The 18239-nt window shown below is 39.3% G+C and overlaps 1 protein-coding gene and 1 pseudogene across 2 annotated transcripts; both read right to left on the bottom strand.

Moving 5' to 3' along the window:
- Positions 1 to 393: 393 nt before the first annotated feature.
- LOC308657099 (translocation protein SEC62-like) lies at positions 394 to 1664 on the bottom strand (annotated as a pseudogene). The gene is made up of 3 exons: positions 1647 to 1664; positions 828 to 1472; positions 394 to 562 (listed from the first exon to the last, which is right to left on the bottom strand). The product of its transcript is annotated as a translocation protein SEC62-like (transcript).
- A 10412-nt stretch (positions 1665 to 12076) lies between these two features.
- KBTBD7 (kelch repeat and BTB domain containing 7) lies at positions 12077 to 17042 on the bottom strand. The gene has a single exon (XM_081289883.1). The coding sequence runs from the start codon at positions 16497 to 16499 to the stop codon at positions 14436 to 14438; it is 2064 nt and encodes a 687-aa protein (XP_081146009.1). The 5' UTR covers positions 16500 to 17042; the 3' UTR covers positions 12077 to 14435.
- Between the last annotated feature and the right edge of the window lie 1197 nt (positions 17043 to 18239).

Below are 18239 nucleotides of genomic sequence, written 5' to 3'. Positions count from 1 at the left end.
AGTGAGGTGCAAAGCAACCCTGTCTCTAAATAAAACACAAAATAGGGCTGGGGATGTGGCTCAGTGGTCAAGTGCTCCTGAGTTCTATCCCTGCTACACACCCACACACCCCCATGCCATTAATCTAAAGTGATTGTAGAAAATGCATCATTGATAACTATCAAAATGAATAATAAGATTACTTACTTGTAAAAAGGACAAACTTACTAAATGGTTTTAGAATGTACCAATTGTAGTACCAATATTCTATAAAATGAACTGAATAACTACTTGGATGTCAAATAGATTTCAGTAAATGGATATAAAGAATGCTACAAAAAAAGATGTGTACATTATGATGATTGGCCAACCTAGAGAATCCAACCTTTTGCACTTATTCAGTCCCCAAATTATTCAGATTATGATTTTTGCATGTGAAGTTTTAGGCATTTCTCCTTCATTGTTTTCTTTTTCCTCTTCTTCACAATCTCCATCGGTTTGCTATTCCAGTTCTCTTGTGACCATTTCAAAATCTTTCCCATTTCCATTACTGTGTTGGAATCAGTCATCTTCCCTCCTGTCACTGACTCTCCTTCTTCTCCTTCTCCTTCTCCTTCTCCTTCTCCTTCTCCTTCTCCTTCTCCTTCTCCTTCTCCTTCTCCTTCTCCTTCTCCTTCTCCTTCGTGAATTGAACTCAGGGACGCTCGACCACTGAGCCACATCCCGAGCCCTATTTTGTATTTATTTAGAGACAGGGTCTCACTGAGTTGCTTAAAGCCTTGCTTTTGCTGAGGCTGGCTTTGAACTCTTGATCTTCCTGCCTCAGCCTCCCGAGACACTGAGATTACAGGTGTGAGCCAATGAGCCCGGCTCCACCTGAGCCTTCTGTTCCCTGATTTGCTTGTCCTAATTTTCCCTTCTCATCTTCCTTTTTCTCACTATCTGACTTACTGTCGGATTTCTGCTGCTTTTTGTTTCAGATTTCTCTTCTTTCTTTTAAGTCTGCTTTTGGTCCTTTGTATTCGTGTGTGTACTGAAGCCTGAAGGGGTCAGTGAAGGCCACATCAGCAGTCAGATTTGGCAAGAACCAAAAGTGATGTCTTCCTCCAGTTATGAGCCAGATGATGAGACGGAGAATGCAGGGAGCAACGGCAAGAAGAATGCTGGCTACAAAACAGCCTGTGCCCACAGTGGGGTGATAGGCACCGGCTCTCATTTCTGCTGGCCAAAGAGGGAAGGCTGATTACTGCAATCACAAGAATTAATCCCATGACAAATGTTTTAATTCGAACTGGGTCACAGATCCACACATGAACCTCATTTCTGTTCAGAAAACCTTGATCAGCAGGTGGCTCAAATTTGAATTTTTTCTTAGTTTCCTTCTTTGGGGGAGTTCCTGGAGTTTCCTCCTTTTGGGGTTCTTCCTTTTCACCATCTCTATTTTTCTCTTTTTCCTTTTTGGTCTTTTCTTCCTTTACATTTTCTTTCCTATTCTTTTAATTGATCCATCCCCAAGTGTGTGAAATTCATCATAATGGATGTCTTTCCCTGTGCCCTTGGCACAAATTGCATAAAAATGAACAATAAATTGACCTTCACATCACTGATACAAGGTGACGTGAAGGTTAATTTTCAGCTTTTCCATTTTTTTTATTCCTGTATCTTACTTCATTTCCACCCAGCATGTCTATTTGGAAGGATAAAAAAAGATGGAGTTTTCTAGAAGACTAAAATGAAGGTCTTACAAACACATAAATCAAAATAGCTCCAGATCTAATATCAAGAGCTACAGTCTCAACAATGCCCCTCCTTTTCTTTTTTTTCTCTCTTCTTGACAGCATCCCCATTGTACATTTTTGGAATTGGCACAATGTATTAGAGTGGATTCTGTTTTTATATATACTAAAATACTCAGGAGGTGAAATAACTTCAATGTAACTTCTTTTATATAAGGTTATAGAATGGTTTACTGATGGGTCTTACAACTCTTTGTATGAGGAAAACATTCTGACCTACAGAAGAGGAGGTAGTAAAGTAATTATTATGCCATATACCTTCAAACTGCGGTTGTGCCCGACTTTAGAAATTGTGACCAAAGCCTTCAGAAGACAAAATGCATCATTATTTACAGTACAATTGCTTTATGCTCTCTATCATTAGAAAATAGACTGCAGGGCTGATTAGCTCAGTGATAGAGTGCTTGCCTATCACAAGCATGGCCTTGGGTTGATCCCCAGCACTGCAAAAAATAAAATAAAATAAAATAAACAAAACAGGGTAGACTCTGCCTTTTTAAAACTAAATTCGTGGCTGGTTGAATGACACAGATAAACCTTGTTTTATTGAACTTATAATGAGTTTTCCACAGTGACTAATTCAGTTTAATAAAAAGTATTCTTGGTTCCAGTCCTAGAATGTGGTGTTGGGAGGTAGGGAAGCATATGTTGGACCCTTTCAGAGCAAATTTCAAAATTTTTAAAGAGTATTATGATTTGCCAATTTAACATATTTGAGCAATAGGTAACAGGAGAAAAGAGGAAATATTTTGGCAGTAACAGAGCTCTTCAAATTTCTTTGTTTTGCAGCAATTACCTTTCAAATCTTCCCAAACAACTTGGACAACAAACCCTGTAGAATTCACAGGTGCTTATGGAAAGGTTGGAGAACTTGGAAGAAATGTGAAAGAATTAGGAGTGGAAATGTATGTCACATGCTTTGTTTTTTCTTAGCATTCTCTGGTTTGGACAGATTATTGCCTTTCTGTTTCTCTGCCATAAAAGATAAAGAGGAAACCTCTCAATGCCCTTATCTAGTGTGAGAAATGTGATTGATAATAGCATCATCATCTCATAATTGAAAATATTGTTTGGTATTCAGGGAAAGTGAGAGTATTATTCTGGGAAAATGGGTGAATTAATTTGTAGCTCTGAAGGCCAGTAGGTTGCTATAACAACCAAAAAAGGAAAAGAAAGGTATAATAATTGCTCTCCCTCAAAGCTGGAGAATTCACTAAATAGAAGCTATAAATACAGGTGTTTGTCATATAAATTCAAACACATTTATTTCTTCTTTCATGACTCTATGCCTGTAGCTAAGGTGAAAAAGATAGATATGGTCCTTCCTATCATGTTGTACACACTGTAACAGAGGAGAAAGATATTATAGAGTAAAAAAAAAATAATAGCAATAATTCCAGTATGTGAGAAAGGCTCTATAGGAAATAAAGCAATGCACCCTGTTATTAGACAAGCAGAGAGGGGCTGCTCCAGTGTAAGAAATGGAAAAATAGACCATAAATCTGGGGTATAAGGGTATATAAGCTTTGGTAAAGTGAAGGAGTAAACAATGGAGTTTATAATCGTTATTAAAAAAAAAAGTAATTTGGGGTTGGGGCTGTAGCTCAGTGGTAAAGTGTTTTTTTTGCATGCGTGAGGCACTGGGTTCGATACTCAGCACCACATAAAAATATTCTTATATATAGATAGATGAGAGAGGGGGGGGGGAATGTGCTTTCCCCACCTCTCTTGCTCATGTCTATCTAGCTACACCACTTCTTTTGCTGTACTATTGTGTTTTTCCATTGTTGTTGGGTTTTTGTCTTTGATAAATGCACTTTGAAATAGGTCAAATAAAGAAAAGTCCTGTTATTGGCAATTTTCAGGAAGCAATCAGGTAAACTAGGGGTTTACTGGGGATGGGGCTTTTAAGGGGCTACAAATCCATTTTGCTTTTTCCACTGGTTGCTAAGCTGCTGGTTGCCCCAGGTATTTCCCCAGAGGTGAAGGTGTTGAGTTTCAGGGCTTCCACAGAGCTGAGAACTCCTGGGTAGGAGATTCATATGTTTTTTATTTTTTGTTTGTTTGTTTGTTTTTGAGTAAACACTTTAGAGTGTTGCAAATCTTTAATCTCCAGAGTTTTAATAAGGTTGACAGTTTGCGCTTAGTGTTCTCGATGCTTTTATGAGGATATTTTTAGGCAGTTACTATTTCACCATTTGGAATGTTTCATGACATACATGACAACTTGAATAAATCTCAAAAGGATTATACTGAGTGAAAATAACGATTTTAATAGGTTACATACTTTAGGATTACATTTGTGTGTGTATGTGTGTGTGGTGCTGGGGAATGAACCTATGACAATGGTTCACTTCATGCTTTGAATGTAACCCTTGCTGCTCTGCCACTGCAACTTAGTTTTTAAATGGACATGTTTCTTTATCTTCCTCTCTCCCTGCTCCTCCCTAACGTCTCCTCCTACCTAATCTCAGGGGAAACAGGATTACCTTTCTTCCCATCCTAGGCAGTTATCAAAGTAATCCAGACTTTGGGGATGGTACCAGATCTCAGAAATGACTATCTCCCAAATTAACAAGTGAATTCTAACTCCAGGCAGAGAACACGTGGAATGTAGGCTTTGAGTCCCCTCTTTAAAAGCCCCTTTTCCTGCTGATGGGCAGAATCACAGCCTCTGGAACAGGAATCCCCAGTGTTTCTCTTTTGCTAGCAAAGCAATAAACCTTCTTTTTCCTTTTTCTCAAAACCGTGTCCTCATTACTGGATTGGCACTGGGGACAAGGACAGAGCTTTTGGCATTCTGGCTAATGAGCCAGGCTCCAAAAGAGGAGCAGATAAGGAGATTACATTTACACGGTACACAAATGACTCAAGCACCCAAAATGCTGGCATTTTAGGATGTAGTCTAACTTGATTTGGCACTCCTTCCTGAAACAGGAAATTTCATATATAAGAGGCAACTTTGGGCATTAATTTAAAATAGAATTGAAGAATCAGAAAGAAAACACTTAATAAATTCTCTAGCTTTACTTGTTCTCAATTGACTTAAACATTACTGATTTTGGAGGTCACACAGCTAGGCAGGACATTATTAATGCCCCACAGGCTTTGCTGTAGATCACACCTCTGCTGTGAGGGTTATGATGGTAATGTGCAGAGGCTACTCTCTGGGGGAACGGAAGGCCCCTTTTGCTGAAAACACTCTTTACTTGGGTCTATATATATTTGGTGAGTGACCAGAATGGGATGAAAAGGTTTATAATCTCTGCCTTCATATTGTGTCTGTCTCCTTTGTTGTCTTAGCCTTTGGGTCAGGTTCTACTCAGCACTGTATGTAGACATGCAGATCATTTGAGATTATGTTTTGTCCAAAACTATAACATGGAGTTTACATGACCTCGTCTTGCCTACTCTCCCAGCCCACCTGACCCAAGGCTATAGACACCTTCCAGCCATCATGACCAGAAAAACCAGACCATGAAAAGGAATGACAAGGGAGGGGTGGCACTAGAATTTCTGGAAGATTCCCACCTAATCCTGGAAAAGAAAGGAACACTCCACCCTTCTATTAGCCTTTCCCTCTCCCTCATCATTCCTATTCAGTATCTGTAACCCCTCACCTCCCTGGAGTTGAAAAACTGATTTGAAAGCCAAGCTTTTCTCTTCATTCTTTGGCCACTGAATAAAGCCTTTTATTCTCCCCAACACTGTCTCTCAGGTATTGGTTCTGTCATGGGATGAGCCTCCCAATCTGGGTTCTATAACTTCTCAGCAAGTATAAGTTTGAATAAACTGAGCAAGACAGAGCTAGTCAGCAGAGAAGAGCATGTACTAGAAAGTGCATTGATTTAACAGACAGGAAACAGCTCTAATTCAGTTTTACTAATACTAATAATTATCAATGTGATTCTTGGTAAATTATTTAAAGTTCTCAGAATTTAAATCTAAAAAGGGGGCACTAATGTTTTATGATTTTTTTCTTTTTTATTTGCATTTTATGATTCTAACTGACAAAAATGTCAAGATTATCAAACTTACCTATGATCAAGAATAATACACAGAAGTTGAGTGCAGTGATATGTGCCTCTAACCCCATAACTAGGGAGGCTAAGGCAAGAGAATCATAAGCTCAACAATTTAGCAAGATCCTGACTCAAAATCAAAACTTTATTATAAAGGGCCGGGAATTAGTTCAACGGTAATGTAATCGAAAGCTTGGTCTATGTCCTTGACAACAATCTAATAATGAAGACAAGGTCTTGAGAAAAAGGAAAATGTTTTATTGCTTGGCTAGCAAAGTAGGGACATAGGAGACTTCTGTCCCAAAGCCTGTAATTCTGCCCATCATGGAGAACAAGGGGTTTTTAAAGAGATGATTCAGAGAAAATGAGATTAGGGAGGAGACATCAGAAAGGAAAAGATAAGGGAAAAGAAGATCAGAGAGGAGAAGATCAGAGAGAAGAAAGTCAGGAAGAAGAAAGTTAGGGAAAAGATGAGGGATGAGAAGGTCAGGGAGAATAAGGTTGGGAAAAAGAAAAAAAAATGTTTCAAAGCCACAAAGGATATAATCAAAGCATCAAGTGAACACCTGTTATAGTAAAGCATCCCTGGGTTCAGTATTTAGCACCATTTAAAAATACAGAAATATTTGTTAATATATCATATATCGTTAGGATTTAGGGTGTGAGCAGTTCTGTTTTACACACAACACTTTCAATCTTAAATTTTTCAACTCTGTTCAGGACAGGCCTCAGGCATTGAAGAATGCTGAGTACTTTGTGTTATACGAGATGTACAAATGAAGTGACCACATAGCCTCTGATCTAATGAACCTTACCAGTTAGTAGGTTCCCCTTCTCAAGCACCCTTCCCCACGGGGCTCCATTTCTTTCAACAGAAAATCTTGCATTCTAATTCCAGAAAAGAAAAAAGAAAGAAAAAGAAAAGAGAAGTACAAGCTAACAGAAGCTCAAGGCCATACCTAGAAAACATTTTCATCTATGTCAACTTTCCCCTTCTTCCATTTTAGAAGTTGTCTTAGCTCCTGTTCTAGTGTAATCCTCTCATTCACACCATTCCTTCCCCTCCTTTCAGATTCTGGCCCATTGTCTTGACCTGTTTTTTTTTTTTTTTCTTTTTAAACCAGGGTCTCACTAGGTTGCTTAGGGCCTCACTAAGTTGCTGAGGCTGCTCTTGAACCTGCAATCCTCCTGCCTCAGCCTCCTGAGTTGCTGAGTTACAGGTGTGTGTCACCATGCCTAGCTTTTGGTTTGTTTGCTGTTGTTATAACTGAATACCACAGACTGGGTAATTTATACATAGAGGTCTATTTAGATCACTATTCTGGAGGGTAGGAAGTCTTTAACATCTGCTCAGCATCTGGCAAGGGTCTTTTTGCTTATGGGGATTCTGTATTGTGGTGAGGCAGAGTATGGCATCACAAAATAAGGTTCACATATAAGGGCTGGGGATATAGCTCAGTTGATAGAGTGCCTGCCATATACATGCACAAGGCCTTGGGTTCAGTCCCCAGCACCATACCCACAAAAAAGTCTGCACATATGAGACAGAGCCAATTGGCTTTAATAACAGATCCATTCTGGAGATAGACTATAGATTAATTAATTCACCAGGGCAGAACCCTCAGAACCTAATTACCTTTTTTAAAAATGTATATATTAGTTGTGGATGGACACAATATCTTTATTTTTATTTATTTATATGTGGTGCTGAGGATGGAACCCAGGGCCTCATGCGTGCAAGGCAAGCACTTTACCACTGAGCCACAACCTCAGCCCCCTAATTACCTCTTAAAGGTTCTACCAGGTCCTTTTAAAAAAAATTCTATCAGGTCTTGTCTCTTAATACCTCACAATGGAGATTAAATTTCAACCTGAGTTTTGGTCAGGATGTTAAAACCACAGCAGTCCAGGATGTTCCTTATTTTAATAGCTTGTTGCCTGAATCTTAGTAAAGTGTTCAAGAATATAAGCTTAAAACAAAAGCAACCAAAAATACAATTTGAGTATTTACTCCCTTATTAGATCTTAGGAACAAACCATTCCATTTTCTCACTTTTCACTGTTAGGTGCAGGACAGGCTGAGTAAGCTGTCTGCAGGACATGCCAAACAAACTTAGCTGCAGCATGACCTAGCCACTCAAACCCTCTGATTCTTTATCACCTGTTTGCTTCAAGCCCAAACGCCCAAGCCCCCGCTCAAGGCTGAGCCCTTAACCCCCTCTTGTGCCAACAAGGCAGCTTGCAAACCCAGAGACCCTGTTAGATTTAGGCAACACAGCAGAAGGGCTATAAAAGCCTTCCCCAGCTGCCCCCCTCCCACTTCTTCTTTCCTCTTTGTTGCACTGCTGCAATAAAGATCTCTTGGTTGCTCCAGTGTTGTGGTCACTTTTCTTTCATTCACCATGTGATAAGATAAACCATTGTTGAAATTGTATGTCAATTGTCCTGTTAGATTGCCCATATTCTGGATTTGGTGATTTTACTTCTTTGTTCTGGCCAGTATCCTTTCCATAAACTTCCAGTTTGTACTTATGGCTTTTTTATGTTCAACATTTTTGTCATATTGTTTTTTATAAACACATGAATTTAAAGGAGGGCTGTGAGGCTTGACTTTGCTTGCGCCCTTTAGAGAAGGGATAATCCCATATTTGGCTTGTGGCTGAGGAGAGCATCATCTCACTCATCCTAATCCCCTCTTATCAGTCTTCTCCTTCCAGGCAAAAATTGTTCAGATATAAACTTCTTTCTAAAAGTACTATCAATGAGCTTCTAGGGGCTGGGGCTCAGTGGTAGAGCACTTGCCTAGTATGTGTGAGGCCCTGGGTTTGATCCTCAGCACCACATAAAATAGACAAAATGAAGCATGTGTCCATCTACAACTAAAAAAGTTAAAAAAAAATGAGCTTCTAATTGCCAAATTAAATTTCTGTAATGTGACATGAAGGACCATAGACTGAGATACAGGGAAGATGTTTTACTCAACTGATTACTGTTGTAGGAGACTGAGGTTCAATCCAACAGGAAGTCCTCTGAGGAAATATGTAGGGTGTCCCTTTCTTAAGGTTGGGATGCCATGGCACTGACCTACCAATTCTCATCCTCCATTGCTTAATTCCTGTGCTGTGATTGCAGGAGCACTGCCCATAAGAAAGCTCTAGCTGGGCCTGGTGGCACATGCCTGTAATCCCAGTAGCTCAGAAGGCTGAAGCAGGATGAACATGAGTTCAAAGTCAGCCTTAGGGCTGGGGTTATAGCTCATTGGTAGAGCACTTGTCTAGCATGTGTGAGGCACTGAGTTTGATTCTCAGCACCACATAAAAGTAAAATAAAGGTACATTAACTAAAAAATATTTTTAAAAAAAGTCAGCCTTAGCAATTTAGGAAGGCCCTAAGAAACTCAGTAAGATCGTGTCTCTAAAAATATATATAAAAAAGGAGCTGGGGATGTGGCTCAGTGGTTAAGCACCCCTGGGTCCAATCCCTGGTTAAAGTGGGGGGGGGGGGGAAGCCACAAAATTACTCCATCAGAGAAAGCCTTAAGGAAGAAAAGCAAAGTAAATTGACCTGTTAGCTTGGTAGGAAAGGGTCCACCCTAGCTGCATCTTAAATAAGAGGTGAGCCAAAAAGTCCTTGATGTGGGAAGCCAGAAACATCTACTAATGTCTCCTGTATTCTCAAACTCACTTGAATAGCAGCACTACCACTTAGTCAACTGTGAGAACCTACTGCTAGTTGCCCCAGCTCATTCACCCTTTCCTCCTTTTAGCATTAGAATTTTTGGAGTATGGCATAAATGAAAGGGCTAAACTGGTAGGTTCCCAGAGAAGGTGATGGGATTGGGAAAGTTTAGGGATTTAGGGAGAGGATTCTAGCACTCTGGGGGCTTAATTTCTGCCACTTCTAGGAATACTCAGACTTAATCGTGTGTGTGTGTATTAAAGGTACACAGGGGTTGGGGCTGTGGCTCAGAAGTACTGCACCTGACTGGCATGTGTGAGGCATTGGGTTCAATTCTCAGCACCACATAAAAATAAATAAATAAATAAAGGTCTATCAACAACTAAAATATTTTAAAAAAAGGTACACAGATGCATTTGTTTGTGAGACACTATTATTGGGTAGAATATGGAATTTAACTTTTGGCTGTGAATTTACTGTGGAAAGATCATAGGGGGAAGGAGACTGATTCATAGTGGGATAGGGAGAGGGAGCATGGGAAAGATACAAACTCTAGGTAGGGCAGAGGGGTTGGAGGGGGAGGAAAGGGGCATGGGGTTAGAAATGATGGTGGAATGTGATGATCATTATTATCCAAATACATGTATGAAGACATAAATTGGTGTGAATATACTTTGTATACAACCAGAGATATGAAAAATTGTTCACTATATGTGTAATAAGAATTGTAATGCATTCTGTTGTCATATATAAATGAAAAGAAAGATCATAGGGAGATTTGAAATGACCATCACAGCAATAAAGCCCACAGAAGTGTTATAAATTGCTTGAATCAGAATTCAGGAAACCTGGATATTTCTATATTAAAATATATTAGTTTATCAACATCTATAGATCCCCTTAAGTTTTAGCTAGGTCTACTGCTTTCCATCTAGTGACAATATTTCCTAGTTGAACTTGCAGCTCAATATAGCAATGCAACTTTAGGATTTCAAAAACATTCAACTGTTTTTTAAAGTTAAGGGACTGAGATAGGCTGAAAATGTTTTATGTTTCTAATTTATGAATATTAAGACAAATCCAATTGAATACTTCTAGTTTTACAACTTAATCATCATTTGATATTTTTTCCTAATTTCAGCAAAAATTGGTAAAAATGACATGACACAAAGCAATGGGTCCTGGGTTAATGTGCAGCCAATAGCAGATGTATTTTTTCACTGCATTGCAAATACTCCTTTAAGTCAAATGCCCTTTTCCAACCACCCATTCTCCTGCTGATTAAAGAAGTTTTGCCATTCATATTTATTACTTTCCAATAAATAGTCATGATGTTGGTGGTTTCCAATATTTGAACCATGTTTTGCTTTGAGATCCAATGTATGCACCCTTTCTCGGACAATAATAATATTACTTACATTTGTACAACACTTAAGCTTCAAAGCCTTTATATACATTATTAGCTCATTTGTTTTTTTCCTTTAGTAAATTAAATGATATCAAGAAGAAACATGAATTTCAGGAATGTCAACTTTGCCTTTACTCTGAGGCAGTCATTAATTTTCACATCTCTTTCAGACAGTGAATGTATCTTATTTCTTCATGTTTTAGGAATGACATAATGTTCCCCTAGACAAACATTTGAGCTAGGTGTGTTATGAAATATGTCAATTCATTTTTGTAGCAGTGTTCTTAGGACTCTATCATAAGTGTTCTTATTCTGGGTATGTGGATGAACTTCAAAAGTGTCATTTATACCCTTGAAATTAGGAAAATATGAACATTTGCATTTTCCTATGGAATAACTCAAATGCTTTCATCATATTCTCAATTATGAGCCAGGTACCAAAAGAGAGACAGAAAAATAACTGCTCAACTAGAGGGGATAGGAGGTAACTGTTGTAATTTAAATTCAATCCCCAAACCAAATTTAAACAAGCATTTGCTAAATCACTTTATCCTTTTGAAAACACCAACGCCACTTAACTCTCTCTCTCTATTATATATATATATTTCTTTCTTTCTTTCTTTTTTTTTTGGGGGGGTGCTGAGGATTGAACCCAGGGCCTTGTGCATGCGAGGCAAGCACTCTACCAACTGAGCTATATCCTAGCCCTTTACCATATAAATTTAAAAGTATTTGAAAAAACTGGGATTCTCAGCATGTCACACTATAGGTACATAATATAAAAGATAATTTAAAGACAGGCACAGTGGCGCACACCTGTGATCCCAGCGGCTAGGGATGCTGAGGCAGGAGGATCAAGAGTTCAAAGCCAGCCTCAGCAACAGCGAGGCGCTAAGCAACTCAGTGAGACCCTGCCTCTAAATAAAACACAAAATAGGGCTGGGAATGTGGCTCAGTGGTCGAGTACCCCTGAGTTCAATCCTTAGTACCCCCTGCAACAACAAAAAAAGATAATTAAAGAGATTCTAAATCTTACAAATGGTAACCCTGGAAATGACATTATATTGAGCATTTGCTAAGAGATGTAAAGTGAGACAAGGGTGCTTTCTCGTCAAAAAGGGATTTCAACACTGCTAATTGCACAAGTAAGGGTTTTATATATTTTGCAGAACCACTGAATTAGACAGGAAGCCTGGGGTTTAGTACCAGTTTTATTTATAACTAACCACATACAAATCACTTATCTAAAAAATAATAGTTAACATCTCCTTAATCCACAAATATATTACAAAACCAAAATCCTCCCCAAGAAAACTTCATTGTAAACCAAGATATTAATAATATTTAGCCTAGGCTTTAACTCAAAGGTTGAGAATTCTCAAATTGGAGAATTTGTCTTATGTATCAGTTATATACCTTAATTGTACAGATGAATAATCTGGTTGAAATAAAAATTGTCATGTTTCAACCTTACAGAATATAAAGCTATCAACAGAAGTTAACAGAGAAGGAAAAGTTGGCTAAAAAATAACACCAATCGAGAAATAGCTGTCTGTGTTAAGAGCAGTGTTTATAACATCCCTGATAGCAAATAGGACAAAATTTAGACTCTGGCCACTAAAGTATGTTTATCTTTTTAAAGGAACACATATTGTTAGAGCAGGCATCTTCTTCACTAGAAATATTAAACAGGAATGTTGAGTAGACTTTTCAAATGGCCAATCAAAATGATGAAGAAAACATTATTTGTTGGACTTTTTAAAAAATATCTTTTGTTTCTGTTTTCATTAAAAAAAAATATCTTTCTCATTCCAGACCAGAGTCCTCTGTCCTCTGCTAGAGTATTAAAAATTAGCATTCTGTCACTAGATAATAAACACTAAGAAGAATTAGCATATTATTGAACAGAAATTCAGGAAGATAATTCTAAATGGGTGCAGAAACCTTTACACACCATAAACATCTATATATGTATATGTACACCATTTATCAGGTATATGTGACAACCATATGTATTAATTAATCTTCAAAAGGTAAGCACCTATATTATCTTGTATTTAACAATGTCAGTTTTGTGTGATTTAGTCTCTATTTCTGGACTTTCCTTTACATATGGTGACAGAAAGAGAATGACTGGAGTATAGTTCACAGAGAAACACCAAACAGATACAAATACCATAATAAAATAAATATATATATCACTGCTTAGGAAATATTTTCAAAGAAACATACTTTCACTATTGGCCCCAAATGCCATCATTCACTTATGTTCTTTAACTGTCAACTTTTAATACAAAAATACCTTCAAGCTGATAATCAAGAACATTTACAGTGACTTACAAAACTGACAATATTTCAATGCTACACAAAACAGTTTTTATACACAGCTAAAGTTTTAAAGTTCTTTGCTGGCACTTGATTTTAGAGTTGATAGACACTGTTAACTACTGATCTCAATAAAATACATTTTTTAGTTTATACATATTTTCAGACTGAATATTACTTCACAAAAACAGTAAAGAATAGAGATCACTTCCTGCTGAAGAATCCTCTAAGATGAACCCTAAAACTAAACACCAAAATATTTTAGGGAAGCAAATAAACTTTTTAAGACAAGGCATGAACAGTGGATAAAAATTTATATTCCCCAATTATATGTCCAGTGAAAAAGGGTTCTTCCTCTGAGTCAATGAAGCATGTTATCAGGTATAATAAAAACTATAAATTTATAAAGCAAGTTGCTTTTTGTTGTTGTTAGTTTTTGTTGGCTGGTTGGTTTAGAAAGGTATTTAAATAATTGGTAACGCTACTGCCGGATTTTTTTCAAGATATAGAAAAATTGGTCACATTTAGTAAATACACATTTTATTACTGTTGCTCCCCCAAGATAAAAGCTAAAATGCCTTTAAGTAGTGGAATCCTGATTTTTTTTTTTTTTTTTTTTTTTACTTTCTGTGACCTTGTAAGGTCTTTCTACACGTTATCAAAATGAAATCACTATTCAGTAACCTTAATACATATACCCAATTTTTTTTTCTTTGCAAAAATGGAGAAAAGCAAACTAAATTCTAACAAACTATTTTCAGCTTAGAATACTAAAAACTCTCTAAAGATTTTGTAAATCTACCACTTTCATTATTCTGAAGGAAAATATACACCTTCAAAAGCCCTCAAACAATTCCTAGTCCAATTTTCTGTTACACAAATTAAAAAAAAATTGTGGCACTGTAAACAGAATTTAAAAATTAACTTCAGACTAAATTAGAATAAACAAAATATAAATGTACTATCTAATCAAAACAATGAAAAAAACCACCAAGCATCCTAACCAATTATGTAGTTAATTTTTGCACATTTTAATTTTAGACTTTTAGCATAGTAAATTATTAACTAGGTTGATTTCAGAAACTGTTTAAATTTTGTACATTAGCATTTCAAAATATTACCCTTTCTAAACCAAATCTGCAGTCCTGATCAACTTTTTTGTTTTCAGGAAAAAGGGTATCTTTTAAAGATACATTCCACATAGTAGAAACATTTGTTTTGAAATATTTACAAAGAACCCTGCTGATCTGGTGCATTTCGCTGAGGTGCTACCTGTACCCAGACTTCATCATCAGAAAAAGAACTTGAACTTCCTGACTCAGAGTCCAGCTCACTGAATCCATCTAAGTCCCATTCAGTACTAGACTCACTCCGTGCATCATCTTCCTCAGTGATGAAACTCTGACCAGGTTCAAGGCAAGAAGGATAAACACGAGCACAGAGACAAATAAAGCCAGAGTCAAACTGCAAAAGGCCTAACATGGTACCTATGTTAATCCATTGGTCTTCCCTAGTATGGTATTCATACACAGTCACCCTGTTCTTTTTCCATTGTGGGGTGGTAGAAGTGATAAGCAGTAACTTTTGATCATGATTAACAATCTGATAGTTGTGGGTCTCTGAGTCCAAGGGAATATTACTAATCTGTCTCCATTCTCCCCTAGCTGGGTTGTAGACCTTCATGACTGGGATGTCACAAATACAATAGATCTCATCATTGAAGACACATGCTTCCTGAAAGTCACTGCGTTTAAGAGATGCACAGTTCAGCCACATATTATGTCTAGGATCATAGCAGAGCATGCGCTTACTGTTGACAGCATAAAGATAGTTCTGAACCACTATTAGTTCAAAAGAATAAAAGGAGTGGGGAACAGGAGCCACCAGTGCCCACTGGTTCCTCTGAATACTATAGCATTCCACTTCCTTCAGTTTGACTCCTGTAATAGGGTCTCGCCCACCCAAAATGTAAATGTAGCCATTAAGATATGCCACATCCATGCCCTCACGGCACAGCAAGCGGTCTGCCAGTTGCTGCCAACTATTTTGGGCTGGTTTATACACCCAGAGGTCTTTCCTGGGCTGGGCAGCTAGGTAGATGTCATGGTCTGGAGAGACACAGACAGCTGAGGAGGTGATAGTTTTGGTGTGAGCCAAGCTGGTCAAAGGTGATGGCATTGTGTAAATGTCCCCCGAGTATGGGTCATAGCAGAGAAAGGGATCTCTGGGATGTCCAAAGAAGATCACCATCTCCTTGGCACACATACCCAGTCTCTGAGGTGGATTATCTGCTACAGATACAACAGAACTGCTGCTGCTGCTGCTGCTGCTGCTGCTGCTGCTATTTGGCTTTGGCACTACAGATTTGTATAGCATGTCACCACAGCATATCTGCAGGGCCCCTTCAATAATGTCTGGGCAGTACTTCTTCACAATGGGCCTAGTTAGCAGTCCTTCCAGGTAGTCCTGATCTTCTTCAGTGAAGTGTGTCCAGCGGACACACTTGAAGACTTCTGCAGCACTGGGACCCCGCTCTTTGGGAGCAGCCTCGAGCCACTGCACAGCCACACGGCATACAGTACGCTCACTCTCTATGTCCAGACTATCCAGGCGCAGGACTGTCAGTAGCTGGGCCAGGGTCAGATCTGCTAGAGTCTCCTCCCGAACTGAACCCATCCTGCTGAGCTGCTTGAAGTTGTGGGCTATAAAGGACTGGGCCTGTGATCGTAGCTTGTGATGGTCAAAAGCATCAGCAAACTTGAGGATGGCAGTGCAGTTAGTGAGGTCAAGACGGCGGGCTAGAAAGGAAGCACAGGCTTCCCGCACATACTCAAGCTGAAGCATGTCGGAGGCAGCGTACAGGCGCTGCACGTTGGCCTCACTCAGGGACACACGACCCGTGTAACAGTAGTCGACCAACACCTCAAAGGACTCTGCATCCACATCATGCATGGTCACGCTTGCTTGCTGACTCTCATACATGCCACCTGTGAACATGCTCTTGAAGTAGGGGCAGGCAGCTGCCAGCACGTTGCGGTTGCAAGAAAAGCGGCGACCCGTGCCAGGCCCGCTGCCAGGCGTCACCACTTCGATGGTCACATCACATAGCAGCCGCGCGTCGTAGAAGGACTTCAGCTGTGCCAGCAGGGCTGCAGAATGAGCTGTGTCCTTTAATTCCTCAGGGCCCGTGAAAAAGGCCGAAACCGAAGGCTTGGAAATCCTCTTGGGCCGCCTTCCACCGCGGGGGCTGGCGAGGCGACGAGAGCGCGGAGCGTCTTCCCGGGACTGCATGGCGGAGATGGCGGCGGGGTGCTGAGGGCGAGAACGGCTGCGGGCACCCGGCTCTGGCTCCTCCTCAACCTTCGCTCGCTGACGCTAAGACAGAAGCGTCCCAGAATAGACTGGCCACGCTTACTAACTCAACCCTACGCTGCGGTGCCGCCTCCCTTTATCGCGTAGACAGTGCTTGACTCACCGTTTCCGTTCTGTGCCCTTTTTCCACCTCAGCTTGCCCTTACACGACCGCGGGCTGGAGCCTCAAGGACCGCCACTGCCGCGCTGGCGATACCGGTAGGCACTCGGGAGAACTACCGCTCCCAGGTTGCCTTTCGTGCCTCAAAGCATGCTGGGGCCTTGCAGACTCCCGGGCGGAGGCTGACGGACAGAAGTCGCGTGGCATCTTGGGAGTTGTAGTTTGTGTAATGCTGCGAAGTTTCCTGTCGTTGATTGATGGCATTAACAGAACTAAAAAGCGTTAATTTCTCTGAATTTGATGGTTAAGAGCACTGCTTTGAAGTCCAGATTTGAAGCCTCGTTTTGTTATTCACTGATTATGTGACTTCTCTTTGAAATTGTTTTATCTTCTTTGTAAAATAAAACAATATCTCATTGGTTGTGTGAAGACAGAATGATATAAATTACAAAGGATGTTTTGATTTTTTATTAGAATAATTAACAAAGTCCTAGGCTTACCTAGAATATAAAGTAAACCATTTTTCACTTTTATTTTTGAATTTATTTAAGGCATCTACTAATTTGAAACCACGAACCTTAATATTAATAATAAAAGCTGTTAATATCTAAAAAGATAACTTACAATTTTTAATTGTACTGCTTTTGAAAGTTTGTAAAGGTATTCACAATATTTTAAATATTAATGGAGATCTGTAAATCCATTAGGAAGTCTTAGATGACTAAGTTGAGGTCTTAAAGAACTTTTAGATGACCTCAAATATAGAAATCAGGCATATAAACATAGTACTTTGGTTCTTTCACCAAATTACTATCTCTGAGGAGCAAGAGTATTTTCTTTTTTCTATCTCTACTCTTTTTGCAATCAGGGTTTCCTAAGTTGCTGAGGCTGGCTTTGAATTCACCATCCACCTTTCTCAGCCTCCTGAGCCACTGGTATTACAGGGGTGTGCTACCCTGCACGGCGTGGTGGCTCATGCCTGTAATCCCAGTGACATGGGAGACTTAAGGCAAGAAGAAGTTTGAGGCCAATCTCTGCAAGCTCTAAGCGAGAACCTGTCTCAAAATAAGAATAAAAAGGGCTTGGGACATGGCTCAGTGGCTGAGCCTCTTTGGGATCAACCTGTGGTACGGGAAAACAAACAAACAAACAAAATTTATGTTTTCAAGTCGTATGATATAACACCTTTCACCTCGCGCTGCTAATCTACCAATCAATTGATGATTCTCCAATTGGATTCATTAAGGAGTTTTAGTGAGAAATTTTTTTTTAAAAAAAGAGAGATTGAGAGAGGAGAGAGAGAGAGAGAATTTTTTAATATTTATTTTTTAGTTTTCCGCAGACATAACATCTTTGTTGGTATGTGGTGCTGAGGATCCAACCCGGGCCGCACGCATACCAGGCGAGCGCGCTGCAGCTTGAGCCACATCCCCAGCCCCTAGTGAGAAATTTAAATCAAAATATTTCAACAAACCCATCTTGTACTGTACAAGAGCACAAAGTACAGATTTTCAGAGTTCAGTATTCATACAAGCCCTGACATTTCTTGAATTAATGTA

The sequence above is a fragment of the Spermophilus citellus genome (genome assembly GCF_964194105.1).
Source record: "Spermophilus citellus genome assembly, chromosome: 1".
Lineage (NCBI taxonomy): Eukaryota > Metazoa > Chordata > Mammalia > Rodentia > Sciuridae > Spermophilus > Spermophilus citellus.
This window is presented reverse-complemented; position numbering and strand designations above follow the sequence as displayed.

Coding starts and splice junctions, on each gene's coding strand:
- KBTBD7 (XM_081289883.1), bottom strand. CDS start 16,499: ATGCAGTCCCGGGAAGACGCTCCGCGCTCTCGTCGCCTCGCCAGCCCC.